The 21,622-nt window shown below is 38.2% G+C and overlaps 1 protein-coding gene across 41 annotated transcripts in view; it reads left to right on the top strand.

Moving 5' to 3' along the window:
• Positions 1-21,622, top strand: part of IGSF11 (immunoglobulin superfamily member 11) — a 463,419-nt gene that overhangs the window by 102,862 nt on the left and 338,935 nt on the right. The window contains exons 2-3 of one of the 41 annotated variants that reach the window (XM_055110311.1): positions 3,635-3,870; positions 5,456-5,646. The exons of 33 other annotated variants lie outside the window; for them this stretch is intronic. In XM_055110311.1, coding sequence (XP_054966286.1) covers positions 5,562-5,646 — 85 coding nt within the window. In that variant the 5' untranslated portion in view covers positions 3,635-3,870; positions 5,456-5,561. Of the gene's footprint in view, positions 1-3,634; positions 3,871-5,455; positions 5,647-8,178; positions 8,680-8,839; positions 8,896-21,622 lie in introns of those variants that run through there. 7 more of the 41 variants (XR_008624825.2, XM_034957148.2, XM_034957146.2 and 4 more) reach the window with 7 other exon arrangements.

The following is a 21,622-nucleotide window of genomic DNA, read 5'->3' as shown; positions in this document are numbered from 1 at the left end:
CTGTTAAATCTTGCAACTGCACAATCAGGCTAAAGGCTTGCCATTGTTCCTGCATAGCTAAGTGCCCGGGTTCATCCAAATCAAGCTGAACGCTAGTTGCTGGGTTCCACGGTTCTCTTCTGTGACCCACAGCTTCTAATAGAGCTATAACACTCACCACATGAGCCAAGATTCCATTCCCTGGAATCTGTGAGGCCAAGAACCCCAGGTCAGAGAACAAGAGGCTTGCCGCCATCTTGGAAGCTGCCCACCACCATCTTGGGAGCTCTAAGAACAAGGACCCCCTGGTAACAGTTGTTCTGTTATGAGTTGCTGTAATGGCTTGAGTTGGTTTGCCTCCAGCCAGGAGGTGGTGTTTTCAAGAGAGCACCAGCTGAGGTAGTAGGAGGGGTATATAATCTTGCCCTACGTTTGGCAGGATGGGTACTTAGGTTTCTCAGGTGATGGGTAGGGCCATAGAGCTCTCAAGAGCTTATGCCTTTTGTCTTCAGCTACCAGAGTGAGTAGAGAAAAACCATCAGATGTGGGCACTGTTAGGCAGGTCTGAGCTTAGGCTTTTCTTGGACGGGGCTTGCTGCCACCACTGTGGGGGGTGGGAGGTGGTTCCCAGGCCAATGGAGTTTTGTTCCCAGGGGGATTATGGCTGCCTCTGCTGCATCATATGGGTCACCAGGGAAGTGGGGGAAAGCCAGCAGTGACAGGCCTTACCCAGCTCCCTCATAACCAGCAAGGTCAGTCTCAATCCTGCCATGCCCCAGCAACCATATTGAGTTTATATCCAGTCAGCCTGCAATCAGGGCTGAGATCTTGCCCAAGGCTACAACCCTCCCTGCTGAGAAAACAAGCAGGGCTCTCAGGCTTCGCCCCTCCCTGCCTGCCCACTGAGCACTCCAATGTGCACTATGAGCTTCCTTCACCCTGTGGCCTCTCTCTGATTCTGCTGGCTGCCTTCTCTTCCCCAAGGACCTCTGTCAGATAAGGCCAGGAATGGCTTCTTTGCCTTCAGTGGGCACTTAATAAAATGATCATCTAATTTTTTTCCTTTAACCTCAGTGTGGTGCATTGCATTGATTGTTAAATATTAAACATTACTCTCATGAAATAAATCCAATTGGTGTGATGCATTATCTCATATATATATTAGGGGACTAATGCTCATTTGCATATCTTTGCATAAGAAAAATTGGCCTATTTTCTTTTCTTTTCTCCTATCATTCTTGTCAATATTTGGTATGCAGTATAATGGTAGCATCATAAAATGAGTGGAGTGTTTCATTTTTTCATAGTTGTAAAAGATTGGGTTTGTTTTTGTTTTCTGAACATTTGGTGAAATCTGCTGACAAAATTACCTGGAGCTAGAGTTTTATTTTTAGAAAGATTTTAAACTATTGCTTCAATTACCTTAATTGTACAGGACTATCCACGTTTTCTGCTTATTTTTGAGCAAATGTTGATAAGTTCTATTTTTCTAGGCTATTGCCCATTTCCTCCAAATTTTCAGATTTTTTGGCAGAAAATCATTCACATTTTTCTTCTCTTTTAAATATCTGCAGCATATGTAGTAATGTCTCCTTTTTTATTCTTTTTTATTTTTATTTTTTGAGATGGAGTCTTGCTTGTTGCCCAGGCTGGAGTGCGGTGGCATGATCTCGGCTCACAGCAACCTCTCCTTCCTGAGTTCAAGCAATTCTCCCACCTTAGCCTTCAGAGTAGTAGCTGGGATTACAGGTGTGCATTACCACATCTGGCTAATTTTTGTATTTTTAGTAGAGATGGGGTTTCACCATGTTGGCCAGGCTGGTCTCAAACTCTTGACCTCAGGTGATCCACCTGCCTTGGCCTCCCAAAGTGCTGAGATTATAGGCGTGAGCCACCGCATCTGGCCACCACATTTTTTCTGATATTATTTGAGGTCTCTCTCATTTTTAATTTTGATTAGTGTCACTGGAATTTTGTTAACTAACATTTTCAAAGTGCAAATATTTGACTGTGTCAATCTTCTGTATTATATATTTGTTAAACATTTTATTGATTTTGCCTCTATATTATTTTCTTCTATTAATACTTCCTTTAGACCTATTTTATTTTATCAAAATTCTTAAGCTAAGTAGTAATTTATTTGTGTTTAGGTTTTCATCTTTTCTGTTATAAACATTTGAGGCTTTAAGTTTTCCTTCAAATAGATACTCTAGCTGCATTTTACAGATTTCAATATAAAATATTTTTATTTTCTTCTAGATACACTTTAGTTTCCTTTATGATTTCTTGATTTTGAATTATTTAGAATTGCTTTTTGTAATATCTAAATGTGTGTAAGTGTGTATTTGTTATTGATATCTACCTTAATACCATTGTGGTCAAAGAATGTGTTGTAAATAATTTCAATCCTGTCAGATTTCTTGAGAATTGCTTCATTCATTGATTCATCCATTCAAAATATTTATTCAGTATCTACATGTGTCATGATCTGTTAAAGACACTGAGAATTCAGCAATGAATAAAATAGAGTTCCCGTCCTTGTAGATCATATTGGGTGAAGCAGACAATAAACAAACAAGATTATTAAAATAATTGACTATGTTAATAACAGAATACTAAGAAAAAATACAACGGGGAGAGGGATTTTAAAATGTCTTTTAAATTTTTTATTTTAGAAGGATGATGTTAACTGTCCAAGGGGTTCACCTTGCCTGCTGCCTCAACAGAGCCAATTCATCAAGACAGGGGAATTGCAATAGAGAAAGAGTAATTCACGCAGAGCCGGCTGTGCAGGAGACTGGAGCTTTATTATTACTCAAATCAGTCTCCCCAGGCATTCAGGGAGCAGAGTTTTTAAGGATAACTTGGTGGATGAGGGGAAGCCAGTGAGCCAGGAGTGCTGATTGGTTAGGGATGAAATTATAGTGAGTCAAAGCTGTCTTCTTGCACTGAGTCATTTCCTGGGAGGGGGCCACAAGATCAAATGAGACAGTTTATTGATCTGGGTGGTGCCAGCTGATCCATCCATCCTGTGCAGGGTCTGCAAACTATCTCAAGCACTGATCTTAGGAGCAGTTTAGGGAGGGTCAGAATCTTGTAGCCTCTGGCTGCATGACTCCTAAACCATAATTTCTAATCTTGTGGCTAATGTTAGTCCTACAAAGGCAATCTAGTCCCCAGGCAAGAAGAAGGTCTGCTTTGGGAAAGGGCTGTTATCGTCTTTGTTTAAACTACAAACTAAGTTTCTCCCAAAGTTAGTTCAGCCTATGCCCAGGAATGAAAAAGGACAGGTTGGAGGTTAGAAGCAAGATGGAGTAGGTTAAGTTAGATCTCTTTCACTGTCTCCGTCATAATTTTGCAAAGGTGGTTTCAATGGTCAGTTACGACTTAGGTGACACAAGAGAAAAGATCTTAAGAAGTGAAAGGAGAGCTATACAAAAACGTAGGGAAAGAACAATTTTAGTGGTCCTGAGGCAAACATGTTCCTGCCTATTCAAGAAACATTGAGGAGGTCATTATGGTGACAGCAGAATGACTAAGGGGAAAAACAGAAGATGTGGTCAGAGAGATAATGGGGGACTAGATCCAGTAGGATCTTGTGGTAATCAGAATAAGGGCCCCCCACAAATGGGATTCCCCACTTCCTAATCCCCAGAACCTGTGAATATATTACCTCCTATGGCAAAGGGGAATTAACGTTGCTGATGGATGCTGTTCAACTGATCTGCAAATGAGGTTATTCTGGATTATCTGTGTGGGCCCAGTGTAATCACGAGGATCCTTAAATGTGGAAGGAGGTGAGAAGGGCTTGGCCAGATGTTGCTGGATTTGAAGATAGAAGAAGGGGACCATGAGCCAAGGAAAGTAGGTGGGCTCTAGAATCTGAAAAAGGTAAGAAAATGATTCTCCCCTGGAACCTCCAGAAAGGAACACAGCCTTGTCCACACCTTGATTTTAGTCTACTGAGAATCATTTTAGACTTCTGACCTCAAGAACTATAACACATTTGTGTTGTTTTACGCCACTAAGTTTGTCGTAATTTGTTACAGCAGCAATAGACAACTAACACGGGCCCTGTCATTTACAGTAGGGACTCATCCTGAGTGATACAGGAAGCCATTGGAAGGTCTTGGACAGACCTGATCTGACTTCATCGGATCACCATGGATGCTGTGTTGAGAATAGACTGTAGATGGATTCCTTCCTTCGTGCAGCCTTTGGCTTTAGTTTTCCATGTTTTATTCATTCAAGATTACAATGGATTCATTTAAGATTATAAAAATATATAATCTCACATTTTTAATAAATCAAGGTCTCTAACCTGTTTTGTTGCTGGAAGTGAAAGTCTGAACTGCACTTTAAATTAAACTTCTATGGAAAACACCTCAGAATTGGAAAACACTGAGGTAAATTCCTATACCCCAATATACAATCAAGTGAATTAATCTGAAGCATATTACCTTTAATGAAAACTGGTAAAGAAACTTGGCAGAATATTTGAAAATTATATTCCTTATAAAAATGAAAATACAAAAATTTTTCAGGTGACATACAAAATGCTACTTATGCTATTGCCTTTTTCAAGTCCTAAAAAAACCTAGTGGTATTATTTTAAATTTGCTATTAGAATTAATTCAGTAGCATTTCATTACAATGTTCCCTGCTCAGAGAGTAACTTTACCCAAAAATAAATTAGGGCTTCAAGAAAAAGAGCTAACTTTTCCCAAAATGGATGAAGATGGGAAACTTTGACAATATTCACAACAGTGATAGGGATTGGGCTATGGGGAGGAGGATGGATATTGCTGTTTAGCTCCTTGTAAATCCTATCTAGGAATGGTTGACAGAGGAGTGGGAAGAAACAGATGTAAGAAAGACAACAAGATATCAATATATCTACGTTATGAGTTAATCCAAAATTTGAGAGTGTTGTTTTAAAATATTAAGTGGTCTATTTATGTCAACATACAATAAACACTTGTTGGTTTACTTTCTTTCTTACTGTAATGATGCCACTATTTTCTTTCCCATTCCTTTATTGTCATTTTAGAGCTTTTCTTGACATTTTGCAAAGGGGAATTGGAGGGGGAGGGAGAAAAATTCCTCTAAAATTTTACTTCTAAAAGGACCAAACTGTGCTCTAGACTATATGCTGGCTCTAAGCAGCTGGGTTAAAATATATACAGAATGAGTTACTGGCTCAAGCAAGGATCAAACAGGTTTTTCCTAACTTTAAGAATAATGTTCTCATAAAACACTCCATAGACAAATACAGACCAAAACTTAAATGCAATTAACCTTTAATTTATATATGTGAATGAAGAGGGATCTGAGGTATTAAAAACTTAAAATAGCTAATTCAAAAATAATTTATACTTGGCATTGGAAATCCTTATAATTCCCTACATCATTTTTCTTTCTTAATTATGTTCCTCCTAAGCTAATAATAAAGTTAATTTTCCATTCTTGAATGCAGATTAACTGATTGTGGAAAGAAGTGGTCCAGCATTTTGATGGGTTGAGGAGAGCCTGCCTAGGATTAAAATGTGAACTTCAGCAGTTGACTTATTTTCACGTCATCAATGTTTTTGAGTCAAAGGTGCCATATAGCAGAGTCTTCTACCAGGATTCCTCATCCTGATCATTCCCCTCTCCATTTCTTTCTTGGTAAGGTAGACCAACTATAACTCTCTCAGAGATGAGGGTGGGGCCAATCTCATCCAAATTTTATAGCTTCTCAGGTGGTGTCTGGGTGTGGTAGTGATCATGGTGGGGCAGAGGTGGGATAAATCTTTAGGAGGCAAGTACAGTGTTACCCTCAGATAGCTTTAAGACACAGTATCCTCCTGTGTGAAGACAGGGTCATCATACATGCCTTACCCATCCCCCCTGGGTTTGCTGTGAAGATTAAATCAGATAATAGGTGTGAAAGCACTTTGAAATTTGTAAAGTGTTACACAAATATAACATATTGTCTCTGTCTTTAGTACTCAGAATACTTAAGGGATTTAAAGAAATCCTTCTGTGGTCGTAAAGCAGATTAGGATAAAAGAGCTGGTGAAACTCATCATTACTAATAAAAAATTACTCAAAGTATATGTCAATGGTATTATCTCTATGAATTTTTTTAAAAACCACACTTTTTGTTTCCTGGGAGAGTGTCCTTGGAAGCCTCTGTGTACAGCACTTGGAGCTTCTAGTACTCCTGATCTGCTTTCTTCTGGTCCACCATCTACCATCTGCCCCCATGCTTCTCAGCAGCTGGATTGCCTCCTGAAATCTGATCATCCTCACTCTCCCTTCAGAAGCCACACTTTTTTTTTTCTATTGAAAGGGCTCCTTTACTGAACTGTGAGCACTGTCCTCTTAATGACTCAGTAGCTCTTGTCTGGCAAGGCAGAAGTATCCTTAGGTGACAAAGAGGCAGAACTCTATCTGCTTATTTATGATAGCACAGATATAGCCCATATGCAATTGGAACTTATTTGGGGTCAGGGGTCACTTTTTTTTTTTTTGGTTTAACCTTAAACCTGGTGCCTTACAAAGTGTAGGTACTTGGTAAATAGTTGTTAAATTGATGCGATAAATATATCAGATAACTTGCTTTATCAGAGCTTTAAGCTCAGATTATTAGGTTATTTAAAGGATATTTATTTAAAGGATAAATATTCCGCCTCTATATTTATATCTGGGATTATGGTGACATGAAGAGTTGCTCTCAGTAGCTCCTATCACTTGACAGCTTCCTTGTTTTTCTTCTTATATTGCTTACTCTTATACCCTGCTTAGGACTGGATTAGACTGCAGGAATATGTACAAGAGAGGGTGAGGGATTGAATTGGATGGAAAAAAGAAACTCTAGTCCTTACCCTGGAGTTTAAAAGAATGAGAATGAGCCTCATGATATCATAGTTGGAAATTTAAATTTGTTATTAATATGAAAAACTCTACTGTCATATCATTTATTTCTTGCCATTAGAGATCTGGTAGGGAATTCTAGCAAGTTGGAAGTAGTGAGCAAAGTTGAGGCATCTCTACTTCATAATCAAAATTTATCCTTTCAGGATATTCTTGTTAAAAGTTATTAACATTTCTTAACATGTTTCCTTTTTTTAACCTTAAAAATATAATATCCACATTTTCAAAAAAGAGAAGTACATCCATAACTCCACCATCTTGATATTTTAATTTTACATGTATCTTCCAATCCTTGTCCAAATGTATGTTTAAAAAATATTTTACATATTTTTCTTCTGTGCATATTATTTTTGTTTCTGAGTTTCCCTGGGAGGATTGTATTTGCCAGATGAGGGCTCAATTTCTGAATGGCTCCGAGAACCCTAATTTATGCTGCTGTAGAAACTGACCAAAATGGGTTGGCATCCCCTGGGCAGGTATGTCCTCAAATTTAGAAGGCTCAGTTTGGAGGCTGAAGCAGGAAGTGACTATAAGCTGTACAATAAAGAGCAGAGCCCAGTATAAGAGAATAAAGATAGGTTTTACAAGAAAAGATGTAGGTAGATATTTAAGTAAAACAATTTCAGATGCTAGGAAAGTCTTTCTCCCCACCCAACCCAAACAAACAAGAAGCAAAAACAAAAAACCCAACTAAACAACGATTACAATAAATGTACATACCCCACTAGTTAACATGTATACTTAAGGTCAGTTTAAGAAAGCACTAACGTTTAAGCTGGAAAACTTAAAATATTAGAAGTTGACATAAGGTTTACAAAAGGGGCAAGAGAAGATGGCAGTCTCTCTGATAGGAATGGGGAGTTAGGGGCATGGTCCAGCCTCTATCCACTTTTCAAGGAAGAAAGGTGAAAAGGTATCCAGGAAACAGCGCAAAACCAAAAAACTGTAAAATTAGGAATTCCTAATTCTGCCAGAGTCAGGTTCTTTCAGATTATTTGGGTTTTATAAGAGAGGACTGAAAGTGAAAAAGCCAAATATAAATTATCCGAAAACTGCAACAGGAAAGACTCTTGCAGGCTCAGAGGAAGGCTGTGGAAAAGTCATTGCTAGAGCTCTCCAGGATGCATCAGGCCGACACCACCTGTTTGCGGAGGGGTTTAGACCAAGGGAGGTGCCCTAACTCCGGCGAGGAGGGCGCCCACCCCTCGGTTCCCGGAGCTGGTGGAGGCGTGCGGGGGAGCGGGCGGCGCGGTGCACAGGTGGCGGGGGCCGCGCCAGCTGCGCGCCGCGCTCTGCTCCGCGGGTGGGCCGCCAGGCGTCGCGCTGGAGCCGCGGTTGCCCTGGAGACCAAGCGGGGCGAGTGGGCGGCGCGGCGAGGAGCCGAGCTGCGGCTGGAGTAGCGGGGCGTGAGTTGGGGGGAGTGGCTCCCCGGACTGCGCGAGGGGTAGGCTAGTCCTGGGGCAGGGCTGGGTGGCTGTGCGCTGCTGGGCGCGGCTGGCGATCCCGGAACGCCTCTGGTCACAGCTTAGCGTCCGCGGAGCCGGGCGGCGCTGCAGCTGCACTTGGCTCGTCTGTGGGTCCGACAGTCCCAGCTCTGCGCGGAGGACAGCGGCCCGGCGCTGGGTGTGGGAGGACCAGGCTGCCCCAAGAGCGCGGAGACTCACGCCCGCTCCTCTCCTGCTGCGACCGGGAGCCGGGTAGGAGGCAGGCGCGCTCCCTGCGGCCCCGGGATGACTTCTCAGCGTTCCCCTCTGGCGCCTTTGCTGCTCCTCTCTCTGCACGGTGAGTAGCTCCAGCCCTTTCTTCCCGGTGGGGCCAGGCCGGGTCGGCGGGCCCGGGGCGAAGCTGTTTGGGGACGGCAAAGAGCCTCCTTGCTTTGCCGAGGGTCGGGAGTCCAACTTTCTCAGGGGCAGCGTTCGTTGCTGCTGCCGAGGCTCGCGCGCACCTGCAGCGGCTGCTTCTGCCGTCCGCGCAGCCCAGGTGTTCCTTGTCAGAGAGGTAACTAAACTCGTCCCGCTACCTCCGGTCCCAGGCCGGGCCCTGACTCTCACCTCGCTGCGCTCTGCGGAATGCAGGATCCTTTTTAGATAACGAACTCCCTTACTCACTGGTCCAGTTAGAAACTGTGTTTAGAACCAGTTGTCTTTACTAGGCGGCCCTAGGAAAACTAGAAGTGCTTTTAAAATCATTTGGAAAACTTTATAGCTTTAACGTAACCTTTTAGAAGCCTATACACGTTTTGGCCGAAAATGATCTTTATTTTAAAACTAATTGTATACTGTGCTATACTACAATCGAAAACAAGAATTTATTTACACTCTAGCTTCATCTCCAAAGGACTTAAGTTGGCTCTCAACAATACATAGAATATAACAATATTAGAACAAAATAAATAAATGTCTTTAAATTTCTTGTTAACGGTTTTTAAAACATCTGTTTATAAATTTAGCTTTTAATCTCTGCTTAATCTTTCTTACATTTTCGGTGAATAGCCATCATATTAATTTAGATCCTGATTTTCATCCTATGCAGTGCTGTTTGTTTTTGTGTGTGCATTCTCCTGTGGAATCCAGTTTTCTGTCCCATTTATTGCTGAGATTTACTGAGATTTTTTTCTGAAGGATGTTATTTAAAAAGCGGGTTCAGTGATTTTGGAACTTTGTGGTTAACCCTGTTTTTTTTCTGGAGACACCAGCATGTTTCCAGTCATTTCATGGCCTTATTCGAACTGATTTTGAAGTAACCTAATTCTAGCTAACTTAAATTGTGCAGATTCATTGAATAGGGGAGAAGAGAATACGAAAACTTTTTGTATGTCTTCTCCGTGGAAACTAATGAAGCTGTTATCATCAAAATTAACTTTTCTAGAGTTCAGTAGGTATATTTTTAGTGATGATGTGCACACAATAACATCAATATGTCCATGTTATGAACTTGTGCTTCCAAGTATCTTGTACTGTTACTAGTTTGAGATGGCCAGTTTTTCTCTCTGTCCTACTACTTTTAAGTGTGAAATAAGAGAGTAAATCGGCTTTTTATGCAATCCTTGGACACAGCTCTAAATATTACCAATATTATAAGAACAGCTCAAATTTTTGGTAGAACATTCTATTATTAAAGTTGTATATTATAATAAATGCTACTCTTTTTGTAAATAGCATTTGTGTATAGTTTGTTTTTGAATTATTAGGCAGTACTTTAAAAGAGTTGATATAATTCGCAGACTCAGCCTTGCAAGGTCATCTGATTTGTTCTTTTTTCTTCAGCAAAACTATTCCCAAGCCATAGAAGAATGTTTTTAAAGACTTCCAAGGACTTCTCAGTTTTGGCAATAACCTGTTATGTAGAGGCATTTTCCACTTTCAAAAACAGTGTTCATTGTTCAACAGATATTTACAGAGCCATCACTCTGTGCTTTTGAGTATCTGGTGGGGAAAGGTGGTGGTGGAATACAAAGACGCGTGTGAGTGTCTGCAGCCCGTAAGGAGTTTGCATTTTTAAAACAGGCTGTAAGCATGCACAAATAATTTATGGTACAGGGAATGTATGATGAGTTCTATTTGTTAATGTAAGTATCAAGTAAGACTTCTTGGAAAAGTTTACTTTTTATCTGGACATTGAATGAATAGGGTATGAATTGGCTCAGATGGGAGTGGATGGGCTTTCTTAACCAAAGGAACAGCCTGAAGGAAGGATGTAAAGTGGAACAGGCAGGGGTATACTCTTGAAAGGCCAAGCTGCTAGAGCAGGAGATGTGTGCAAGGGAGAAAGAGCCAAAAAGTAGTTGGGGGCAAGATAGTAGAGAATCTTGAATGCTGCGTTTGGGCTTTATTCGGCTGGCCATGGAAAAAGTACTGATGTTCAGTTTCCTTACTGTGGGGCGGGGAAGAGGATGAACAGTTAGCACGCCTGTTTGTGCTAGCATAGCTGTCTCCAGGAGAATACCTTGCCCTAACCGAATTTAATTCTTGAACTAGTCAAGGGCAAACTTGGTTTGAATGAATTATGGCTCATCCCCAGAATTTTCAATGTGGAATAGCAGGAGGAGTGTATATCTGAACAAAGCTGGTTCCATTACAAAGGGGTAAAGGGAAATGGATGCTAGATAAATAACCAATAGCAGTGGCCACTACAATGAAATAATACACCAAAGGTAGAGATAGAGGGTCTTTTCAATAAATGAAAGAAAATCGATGTTAATAAATTTCTGTTTCTATTTCTGTTTATTCTGTTTTCTTGTTGTTATTTTGTTTATATTTGTGAAGTAACTTCAAAGGGAATTCGAATTGAAAAGCTGACTTCTATGTAGTTCTTCTAATGGGTTAGATATAACTGAAGTGTTTCTCATACTTGTGATTCCTTGAAATAGCAGATAACTTTTCAGAATTTGAGAAAATGTATAAAAAGAAAGAAATGACCACATAAAATGCAATGAAAATGAAAAAAGTCGTGAACCTTTTCAGTGTTACCATTATTAAAAATTTATTGTAAAATCCAATTTATCAGCTCTAAATTTCATACTGTGATTGTTTTAGAAGGATTCACCTGTTAGTAAAAATCTGTAGTTTGATCTACATGAAAGGTGACAGCTACGGGATGAAAATTTCAGAGATATTAAGCCTAATACACATGTATATTCAACATGGACTATTCAGGAAGCAATTTAAATATTAAATTACCAAGCACTTAAAAAGCGTTATGCTTAGAACTGTTGTCAGACACAAGGTAATGATGCAAGGGGTAAAAGTACTTGTTTTGGCTTCCCCTCCCCGGGTGACAGTATGTGGCAGATTTTGAAATGTGTTTTCACACTTTCATAGTGGAGAGATTTATAATGAAAATTCTCATTTGAGTCTTCATACTTATGCCATGTGATTTAGTGTCAAACAAGGTGATGTGCTGGTGCAAAAGATTCTTTAGTTGCAGTGAGTAATACAAAGCAAGGGACAGGCAGTACTTACTGAGTTGGGAGAAAGTTCAGAAAATTCTAGCCTTCCCACTAAAACTTTTCATCCATAACTACTTAGTTAGTTAGTTTGTTTATTTATTTATTTATTTGAGATGGAGTCTGGCTTTTGTTGTCCAGGCTGGAGTGCAGTGGCGCCATCTTGGCTCACTGCAATCCCCGACTCCCGGGTTCTAGCAGTTCTCCTGCCTCAGCCTCCCGAGTAGCCAGGATTACAGGCGCATACCACCACACTTGGCTAATTTTTGTATTTTTAGTAGAGACGGGGTTTCACCATGTTGGCCAGGCTGGTCTCGAACTCCTGACCTCAAGTGATTTGCTCACCCCAGTCTCCCAAAGTGCTGGGATTACAGGCCTGAGCCACCGTGCCTGGCCCCATAACTAGTTTATTTAGAATAGGGATTCCACATCTATTGTTATCTAGACTAATGACAATTTTTTATACTCTCTCAACACTTAATTATTTTAGGCAGTTTGGGGAGGGTTTGCTGAATTTCTGTTTTCTAATTTACTTCAAGTGAACACAGTCATCTCAACTTTCTTTGTTTGGTGAGGGCTAGCTGGCACTAACACATCTCATCCCTGCATTTTGAAAACTGCCCCCACACCATCTGGAGGATCTGAAATCTTCTCTTGACCATACTTTGTGAGCAACTGGCTTAAGAGAGGTTGTTGGTTCTTGGGTGGTATTCAAAAAGCCATCTGATTTGAGCTGAGTTTGGTCTTAAAAGTGGAAAGTTAATTAGTTTACTTATTAGGTAAGCCTATCTTACTAAACCATGGAAGGATTTTTTTTCTTTCTGTTAACATTTGGGTAATTAATTTTCTGTGTACCTGGTTTTCTGCCACCCAAGAAAAAGACCACAGTAGTAGTTTGCATTTGTAATGGTTTTAAATTGCAGAAATATGAAGTAAGCCACAGAGAGAAAATTTGTTTCCAATTTGCAAATAATAGACTCAGCCAATGATCTACTGCATCATCATTGCGTTTATCAGATATTATATAGGTACAGTATGGGTCTGCCTCACTCATATATTACAGAAAGAATCATATTTTGATAAGTATCACTAAAATTTTTATTTAGAGTATAGGATGAAACCCATACAAATTTACTGTTGTGGACAAAGTCTATTCAATAAAAAGTTACTTGAAAAAGTCTACTTACTGGTTTGTTTTCATTTAGCAGTTAACTCTGTTGATCTTGAGAGAGATATAAGCTGACAGTATTAGAGGACAGTTATATTTAGAAAAGGATTCCTGGAAAGAAGCTGAGATCCTAGAAGGACCGAGTTCAGAAAATTCTTATACCACGTAGAGTTCCTTGGGAAGATGTTCAGAGAATTAGGTTAACGTTAGCAGCCACTAATGGTAGTGGACCAGGGTTTAGGGTTGGAATAGGTGGTTAAAGTGTAATAGATTTGTGGGATTGGAAAGTCAATGCCATTTTTTCACTGAGGGTAACAAATATGTAATAATACAATATGACTTTGTGAATGTAACTCGAATATATTGGGGCCACTTGTAGGCTGGTCTTAAAAGAATCATCAGTTCAATATTTTTAGAAATTTAAGTTTAAATATTTACCAAAGTCTATTGAAGATCCCAACAATGGAAACAGAACAGTGTCCTAATTTAGAGAACCCCTATACTCACTTTTGCCCAAAGTTTCACTGTTCACAGCAGTCACACTCATAAAACCTCTCTCTTCTGTATTCCCCTTAATGATTCTTTTTTCTTTTTACTTGTCGTCCTCTCGTTCCACTTTGGAAGATGTTATGTTCCTCTGCTAGTAACATCAGGTTCTTCTAAGGTAATAAATCCAGTCCTGGTTCTTTCCAGTTATTCAGCTCTACCCATTTCAAGGATTGATATTTACAAAAAATTAACCCTGGAGCCAACCAGGCAGACACAGAAATCACCATAGAAGCTGAGCATTGGTGGGTATGTGGGAGTGTGGGCATAGTTATATGCTAATATTTTCCCCTTGTTTAATGAAGTTAATTGTATAATAAAATTCCCTTTCTCCTCCTGTGCTTGCCCGCTCTCTCTCTCTCATTCTCTCTCTCTCTCTCGGGGGTGTGTGTGTGTGTGTGTGTATTATCCCCAAAAGGCAGTACCATGTCTACCATGCTGGGCACTATAGTAATGCTCAGTAGATACTTGTGAATGAAGGTTTACTAATATAGGTGGTACACCTGAGAAGACTGTTGTTTTCTTTTTTTTAAATATTTTAAACTTTTTATTTTGAAATATAGATTCATGGGAAGTTGTAAAGAAATGTACAGAGTGGTCCCATGCACACCCTTCACTCAGCCTCCCCTGACGTTACCATCCCCAAAAACCAGAATACAAAATAAAAACCAGGAAATTGGTGTTGGTACAATCCACAGAGCTTATTCAGATTTCTCTAGCTTTAAGTGCATTTTCTTTTTTAAAGAAAAATAAAATTTTTGTTAAAAATTTCTTTAGGGATTTGGTGTGACTATGTCAGCTTCAACTAATCTTTACACCTTGGTAAATATTTTGTGGAACAGGTGATAGAGATCAATTTTCATAGTTTTTTTTCAAATTTTATAACTTCTGTGCAAGTTTATTCAAAATTTTAATCCTTACAGATCTTTTGAAATTGATTTTTAGCTTATGTTTAATCCTAAATATTTGAAATATTTTTTCCTAAGGAATTCTGAAGCCTTTGCTTCATGTTGTAAGGAATGATCTTGGACTTTTGGCAATTTCTGTAGAACCTTGAAATTTACCATTTTCATGTCTGGTATTCTTAGTCCTGAGGGACCTGTATGTTAGAACTAGTCTCCCAAGAAGAGAGATAATTACTTAAAATAACATCTTTTGTAGCCTGAGGCCTCCCTCTTTTTCCCTACATTACTATATACAAAGTACTGGAGACACTTTTCTAGAAATAGGAGCATTAACTATAAATCAACCTTATGTTGGGGGAGTTTGGCAAGACTGGCAGTTGTCTGCTTCTCCTGTTCCCTTCTCTCCTCCTGAAGTCTATGTATTTCCATTCATAGTTTATCCCAGCCATGATTTATACCCTTATGGACCACACTCTCAGTCTGCAGTATTTATACATCTCTCAAAATGTCAAAAGTCGTTTACTAATCATAAATCCTCCACTATATGCTTAAAGATGGCTTAAATAACATCAAACATCGAGGCTTAATACTTAGTCTTTTTTTTTCTTTGGGCCAGGTTCATGACTATCAGGTATACAACTTCTGTTAGCTCCCATGGGTCAAGATCATTAGCCAGAACACAGAATACATGGCAAAAACAGAGGCTGCAGTACTGTAGTAAACATCACTTCTTGCAGGACATATTCAAATCAGACTAACATTTTAGGCTTTTATTGGTTAAGTACACTTATGTACTTATTTATTGGTACAGTTCACTTACGTATATTGCCCATGTGTAAATATAGATAGCCTTGTTGATCAAGACTTGACAGTATGCAGGGCATGTGAAAAATTGGTTAACAGTGTACTGCAAAGATTCTTAAACTTCCTGGCCGTAAAGATTATTGGGGCTTTAAAGATTATTGAGGACTGCAAAGAGCTTTAGTTTATGTGGTTTATGTCTATTGATACTGTATTAGAAATTAAAAGTGAGAAAATTTAAAAGAATCTATTAATCTGTTTAGAAACAAAGCATCCATTACACATTGACATAAATGTTTTTATGACAAGTAACATATTTTTTCCCCAAAGCTGAATAATATTAGTGAGAGAAGTGGCACTTTCACATTTTTGGGACCTTCTGTAATGTCTGGCTTATTAGAAGCCAGTCTCCTGTCTGCTTTCTCCTGTCTGCTTTCGCATCTCATTTATTGTGATATCCCATCTTGGTTTGGTGTAAAATGTGAAGAATATCTGGTCTCACACTGATATATAGTATTTTGACAGCATTTTCAGATAATTTTGGATATTCATCTTTGGTATTCTACCAAAACATGATATGCAGTAGTTTCTTAAAGACTGGTTGAAATGTGGAACCAGAAACCATATCAGTGAACATTTCCTACTTGTTATATTAAAATCCACTGGTTTATCTTGTACTTTGAGTGGATCTTTTACTCATGCGTGAGTTTTCATAAATCTATGCATTGATCATTGGAAAATACTAGTTCTCTTTGTTACACAGATCTTACAAATGTTACTGTATTACATTATATAAATTTAAAAATTATGTTTATCAATATGACCACTGAGATGATCAGAACAGTCTTTTAAGTATTATGAAGCTGCTAAGCTCACAATGTCAGATACAAGTTTTCCAAAATTTTGATATTGCTTGAATTTTATCATTGGCCGCAAATGACTGTCAGTTATTTCACTTGAAGTGATGATCTCATTTTGTACAGTTTTGAGAAAATGTCTGCTAACTATATAAGTTTGAATAACCATAGTCTGTGAGTTGTTCATTCAAGTAGATATGAAGGAAAGTGATTAGTTCCTTCAGCCTTGAGCTCAAATAATTGCACCAATGCCTTACTTTGGGATGACCATTTTGCTTCAGTATGCAGCATAAGTGGTTTTATACTACCCATTTTGTCACACAGAATATTACAAAAGGTCAAGATTTAATGAAATTATTGTTATTGCTTCATCAAAGACATTCTTTAATGAAACTGGATTTTTTTTTAACTGTGACTACATAATGGCGAAGACTACAGTGACTACTAGTACAGTCTAATGCCAAAGCCTTGACCTGTGTTAAGGTGCCAACAGTTTCACCCACTACTGCTTTTGTACCATCAATGCACATGTTAACCCAGGGAAAAAGGCATAAAACTCTACTGTTAGTAAGAAAAGTAGTTTTTACTACATAGACTTTCTGAAAGGGTCTTGGGAATCTGCATCAGTCCATGGACTGTACTTGAAATGCTGGTATCCGTAATAGAATGTTAGATTCTCTTTTTTTTGAAATTGCTGTAGAGACAACTAGCCAGACAATAAATCTGTGCTATATGGGGTGGCATTAAATGGAATATACATGTGTTATTTTAAAATAAAAAATGAACTCATTTGAAATTCTTTATTTTGTATTATAATTTAAAAACATCTAAAAGTAACATATTCTAGGGTAAAAACTCAATGAAGAAGTATTTAAGAAGATTTTTAAGAAGAATTTTTGTATTTTTAGTAGAGATGGAGTTTCACCATGTTGGTCAGGCTGGTCTCGAACTCCTGACCTTGTGATCCGCCCACCTCGGCCTCCCAAAGTGCTGGGATTACAGGCATGAGCCACCATGCCCAGCCTAATATAGGCATCTTACCACATCTGTTACATGGATCTACCTCATTCTTTTTAATGGAAGTTTAGTATTTCATAGCAAGTATGCCATAATTTTTAGCTGTTTCTCCATTATGCACATTTGTGTTTTCTCTGATTTTTTAATATTCATAATGTTTTAGTGATCATCTTTGTACATATACCCTATACATTTGTATAGATATTTCTGTGGTCTAGCTTGCCCAAAGTGCAATTGTTTGGATGTACACATTTAACATCTGGGGAGAGAAAAAAAGCATTGTTGTAATTCAAACCCAATATGTCTGACTATACAAAGCCCATGTCAGAGTTCATGGGCTTTGTATAGTCAAACACACTGGCTTTAAATTATGACTCATCATTTCTTTGTCCTATGACTTTGAGAATGTTATTTAATGTCCTGAGCTTGAGTTTTTCTTGTGAAATGGAGATGGCCTTCTTACTGTGTTGAGAAGTACTAAATTAAATGAAAACTGTTATCTGTAAAGTGTCTAGCATAGTGCCTGACATACAGCAAGTGCTCAGTTAGTGGCAGTTACTGTTACAAGAATTGATCAGTCCCAATTTTTAAGTCAGGAGATGAGTCTATTTAGGGTGTGCCAGTGGAGCTGTGGCCTAGGGCATATCATGTAATTCTCCAGGCCTGCTTTCATTTGCAAAATGAGGGAATTAGACTAGGTAATCTCTTGTTCTTTTCCAGTTCTATAATCTTGTGATTCTTTGACATGGTTTCCAGTATTGAAAATATTCGAAGTAAGATAAAGTGGAGAAATTATGTGGCTGGTTTTAACATGTTTGTAAAACTTTTCCTAAAATAGTTACTTGACTTTCCTCTCTCTCTCCCCCTCCCAATATAATAAAATGTTATAGTAATTTCTATCCTCAGAATTAAAACTATCTCCATCTGTTGTAGAAAGATTACAAAATGTCATTTGAATGTAGTCTTATTTTTAAAATTTATTTTAAAATTGATTGCTACTTACTTTGACTTAGGCTGTGTACATACCTATTTTTTCTCTTCAGTCCTTTGTATCACGGACAAATCTTGTATGTGTCAGGAAGGGGTCAGTTCAAAGCAGGCCGTAAGTATGACAATATCTTCTTTTTACCTCAATCACTGTATTCTAATCCTTTAACTTGATTTTTATGATCTTTCTCTGCTTTTCTCTGATAATGAGCTTTCTTTGTCTAAGCCAAGCATAGTTGTCTAAATTTTAACTATACTAGGTTATGTGATAAATATAGACATTTTACTAGTGTTATTGATTAAAAGGGACAAGCTTGTGAGCTTAAAAAAAAAAGCAAGTTTTAGGCAGGGATATAGTGATACTTAAACTGAAAGCTATGGAGGGGTGTGGTTAGGGCACATCTTAATTTTGATTTTATATCGTTGATTATATCATCAATAGTGTTGCCTAGCTGTTCTTTTTTTGCATTTTCAAGAGAGAGGTTGTTTTTGCACAAAGCCAGGTGGTCTCTAAAATGGATAGAATTAGTTACATTGACAAAACTTAAATAATTCTGAGATTCATAAACTCACTGCCTAGTATTTTATCTTGGTAAGTAGAATCTGTTTTCAGGTCATTAAATTTTTCCTGAAACAACCATACTGATAAGAGATGGTTCTTGAATTTTGTACTCCAACATATTAATAGTAAAAGAAATTTAAACATGATTCATTTTCGTGAGAATATTTTCTGAAATTGTGACTTTTGATGCTTTCTAATTTGTGATTTCGTTGTCCTCAGAACAGGACAAGTTTTAGTTGCTTGTTGATTAATATGTGTTTTCATTCTCGGTCTTAACATTTGCATTTCTTTGAACAAATTAATTGTGCTCTTATCCTCCCAACCCCTTACTCCCACCGCAGTTATTTTGAATTTAGGGAGTTATCTTTCTCATTAATAAGAAAGTATAATGTTGTGAGCTACAGGGAGCTGGACAAGTAAGGTCTCTTAGAGCCCTTTAATTCCATAATGTCCTTGATCTGATGAAGCTGCTCGGTAAATCTCTTCACAATTTCCATGACCAAGCCATCTGCCTGCATTAAAATAAATCAAATCTGCTTACTCCTTCAGTGTCTAACAAATATTCTATAAACTGATGATGATGAAGACCATGAACACAAAAATAATTTGCAGTCTTCAGCACTTCCTTTTGAGTTCTCAGCTCAGATTCTCTTGACATAGTGGGGGTCGGCATGTTAGCTTTTTCTTCGACTTGAGTGGAGAGTAGTGAAGTCCATTCTCCTAGTCCTTTTCATTGTATTTATCCCAACTGTGGCAAGTGAACTAATTCATGTTCATGTTTAGGTTAAACTTCACAAAACTTTACTTTTTCTTCTACTTCATGTATGTTAATTAGACAAATGCACTTAGATGTATCTAATTTTATATGTGGCAGTTTACATATGTGTAAACTGGGTGTAGGGGGTGCGTACATGTGCATATATGTTTTTAAATCTCTGGCAGGCTGATTTTGTATCTGGTTCAGGCTTCTGATATTGTCCAGACTTTAGGAACTATGTCAATTGTAGCAGCACTATGCTGTAAAAGTGCATGATCCCATAGTCCATTTGTAGGCAAAAATAGTTATTTTTTTTAACATCTTGAAAAGCATTGAATTTTTGGAGTATTTCATCTTAGCGATCTTCTTACTATCCTTTCTTTCCTCACCACATTTTTTTTTTTTTTTTTTTTTTTGAAACGGAGTCTCGCTCTGTCACCCAGGCTGGAGTGCAGTGGTGCGATCTTGGCTCACTGCAACCTCCGCCTCCCAGATTCAAGCAATTCTCCTTGCCTCAGCCTTCCAAGTAGCTGGGATTACAGGCATCGGCCACAACGCCTGGCTGATTTATGTATTTTTGGTAGAGACAGGGTTTCGCCATGTTGGCCAGGCTGGTCTCATACTCCTGACATCAGGTGATCCTCCCGCCTCAGCCTCCCAAAGTGCGGGGGTTACAGGCGTGAGCCACCGTGCTCAGCCAAAGACATTTTTTTTTTCTAGTTTTGGCCTATAATGAATAATGCTGCTGCAAATGTTCTTGTGTGTGTCTTTTGATGCATATCAGAATGCATTTCTGTTGGGTATATCCCTATGAAACAAATTGCATATATTTAACTTTAGTAGGTATGGCCCATTTTCTGAAGTGGCTGTGCTGATCTTTCTCCCACTAGCAGTGTATGAGAGTTTCATTTCCTTTACATCCTTGTCAGTGAACACTAGGTATTGTCAATCTATTTTATTACTTCAGCCATTCTGATAGGTGCATAATGGCATCTCATTGTGTCTGTGTGTGTATGTATGTAGGTGTTTTGTACTTCCCTGATTACTAATGAAGTTACACGCCTTTTCCCCTTTTTACTAGCATTTAGGTATTGTCTTTTACAAATTTTCTATTCAAGTCATTTACCAGTTCTTAAAACAACTTTATTGAGATATAATTCAAAAACCATATGGTTCACCCGTTTAAAGTATACAGTCCAATCATTTTTGGTATTTTACATTATTTTAAAAATTGTGGTAAAATATATATAACATAACATTTACCATTTTAACCATTTTAAGTATATGATTTGGTGGCATTAAGTACATTCGCAGTGTTGTGCAGCTATCACCGCTATTTCCAACACTTTTACATTACCCTAAACAAAATTTATAACTATTAAGCAATACCTCCCCGTTTCCACTTAACCCCTGGTAACCTCTAATCTACTTCTTATCTCTATAAATTTACCTATTCCAGATACCTCATATAAGTAGAATTATACAACATTTATCCTTTGTGTCTGGCTTATTTCACTTAGCATAATGTTTTTTCAAGGTTCATTCATGTTGTAGCATATACCAGAACTTCATTTCTTTTTATTGCTGAATAATTTTTCATTGTATGAGTATACCACATTTTATATGCTCATCTGTTGATGGATACGTGGGCTTCTTGCCAGTTTTTAAAATTGAGTCCGTGTCCCCTCCCACTCCCTTGGTTTCAGTGGGTTTAAAAAACATGTTTGTGGAAGTACTGGCACATTATTGTTTATATGTGTTGTAAAATCTCTTACTCTGTGACTTGCTTTTTTACTTTCTCACTTTGATGTCTTTTAAAGAACAGAAGTTCTTAATTGATTCATTTAAGCAATTTTTTTCTCTTTTACTAGCATTTTTTGTGTCTTGACTATAAATTTTTTGCCTTTCCCAATGTCATAAAGATATTTCCTGTTATCTTCTGTAAGCTATACTGTTTTACCTTTCATATTTCAACCTACAGCCCATCTAGAATTCATTGTCTTGTGTGCAATGAGAGTCGGGGGTAAGGACAAAAATTTATTTTTTTGTGATGGCTGGCTTATTTATTTTTAGCCTTTTTAGGTAGATAAGATGTGGTCTTACACTTTGTTATGGTCTTACACTTTGTTTTACCTATAGAGTCTAGTACAGTGCCTACATATGGTGAGTGATCAATAAAC

Source organism: Pan paniscus, chromosome 2, assembly GCF_029289425.2.
Source record: "Pan paniscus chromosome 2, NHGRI_mPanPan1-v2.0_pri, whole genome shotgun sequence".
Classification (NCBI taxonomy): domain Eukaryota; kingdom Metazoa; phylum Chordata; class Mammalia; order Primates; family Hominidae; genus Pan; species Pan paniscus.
Note: the sequence above shows the minus strand (reverse complement) of the source record. Positions and strands in the feature narration are given on the sequence as shown.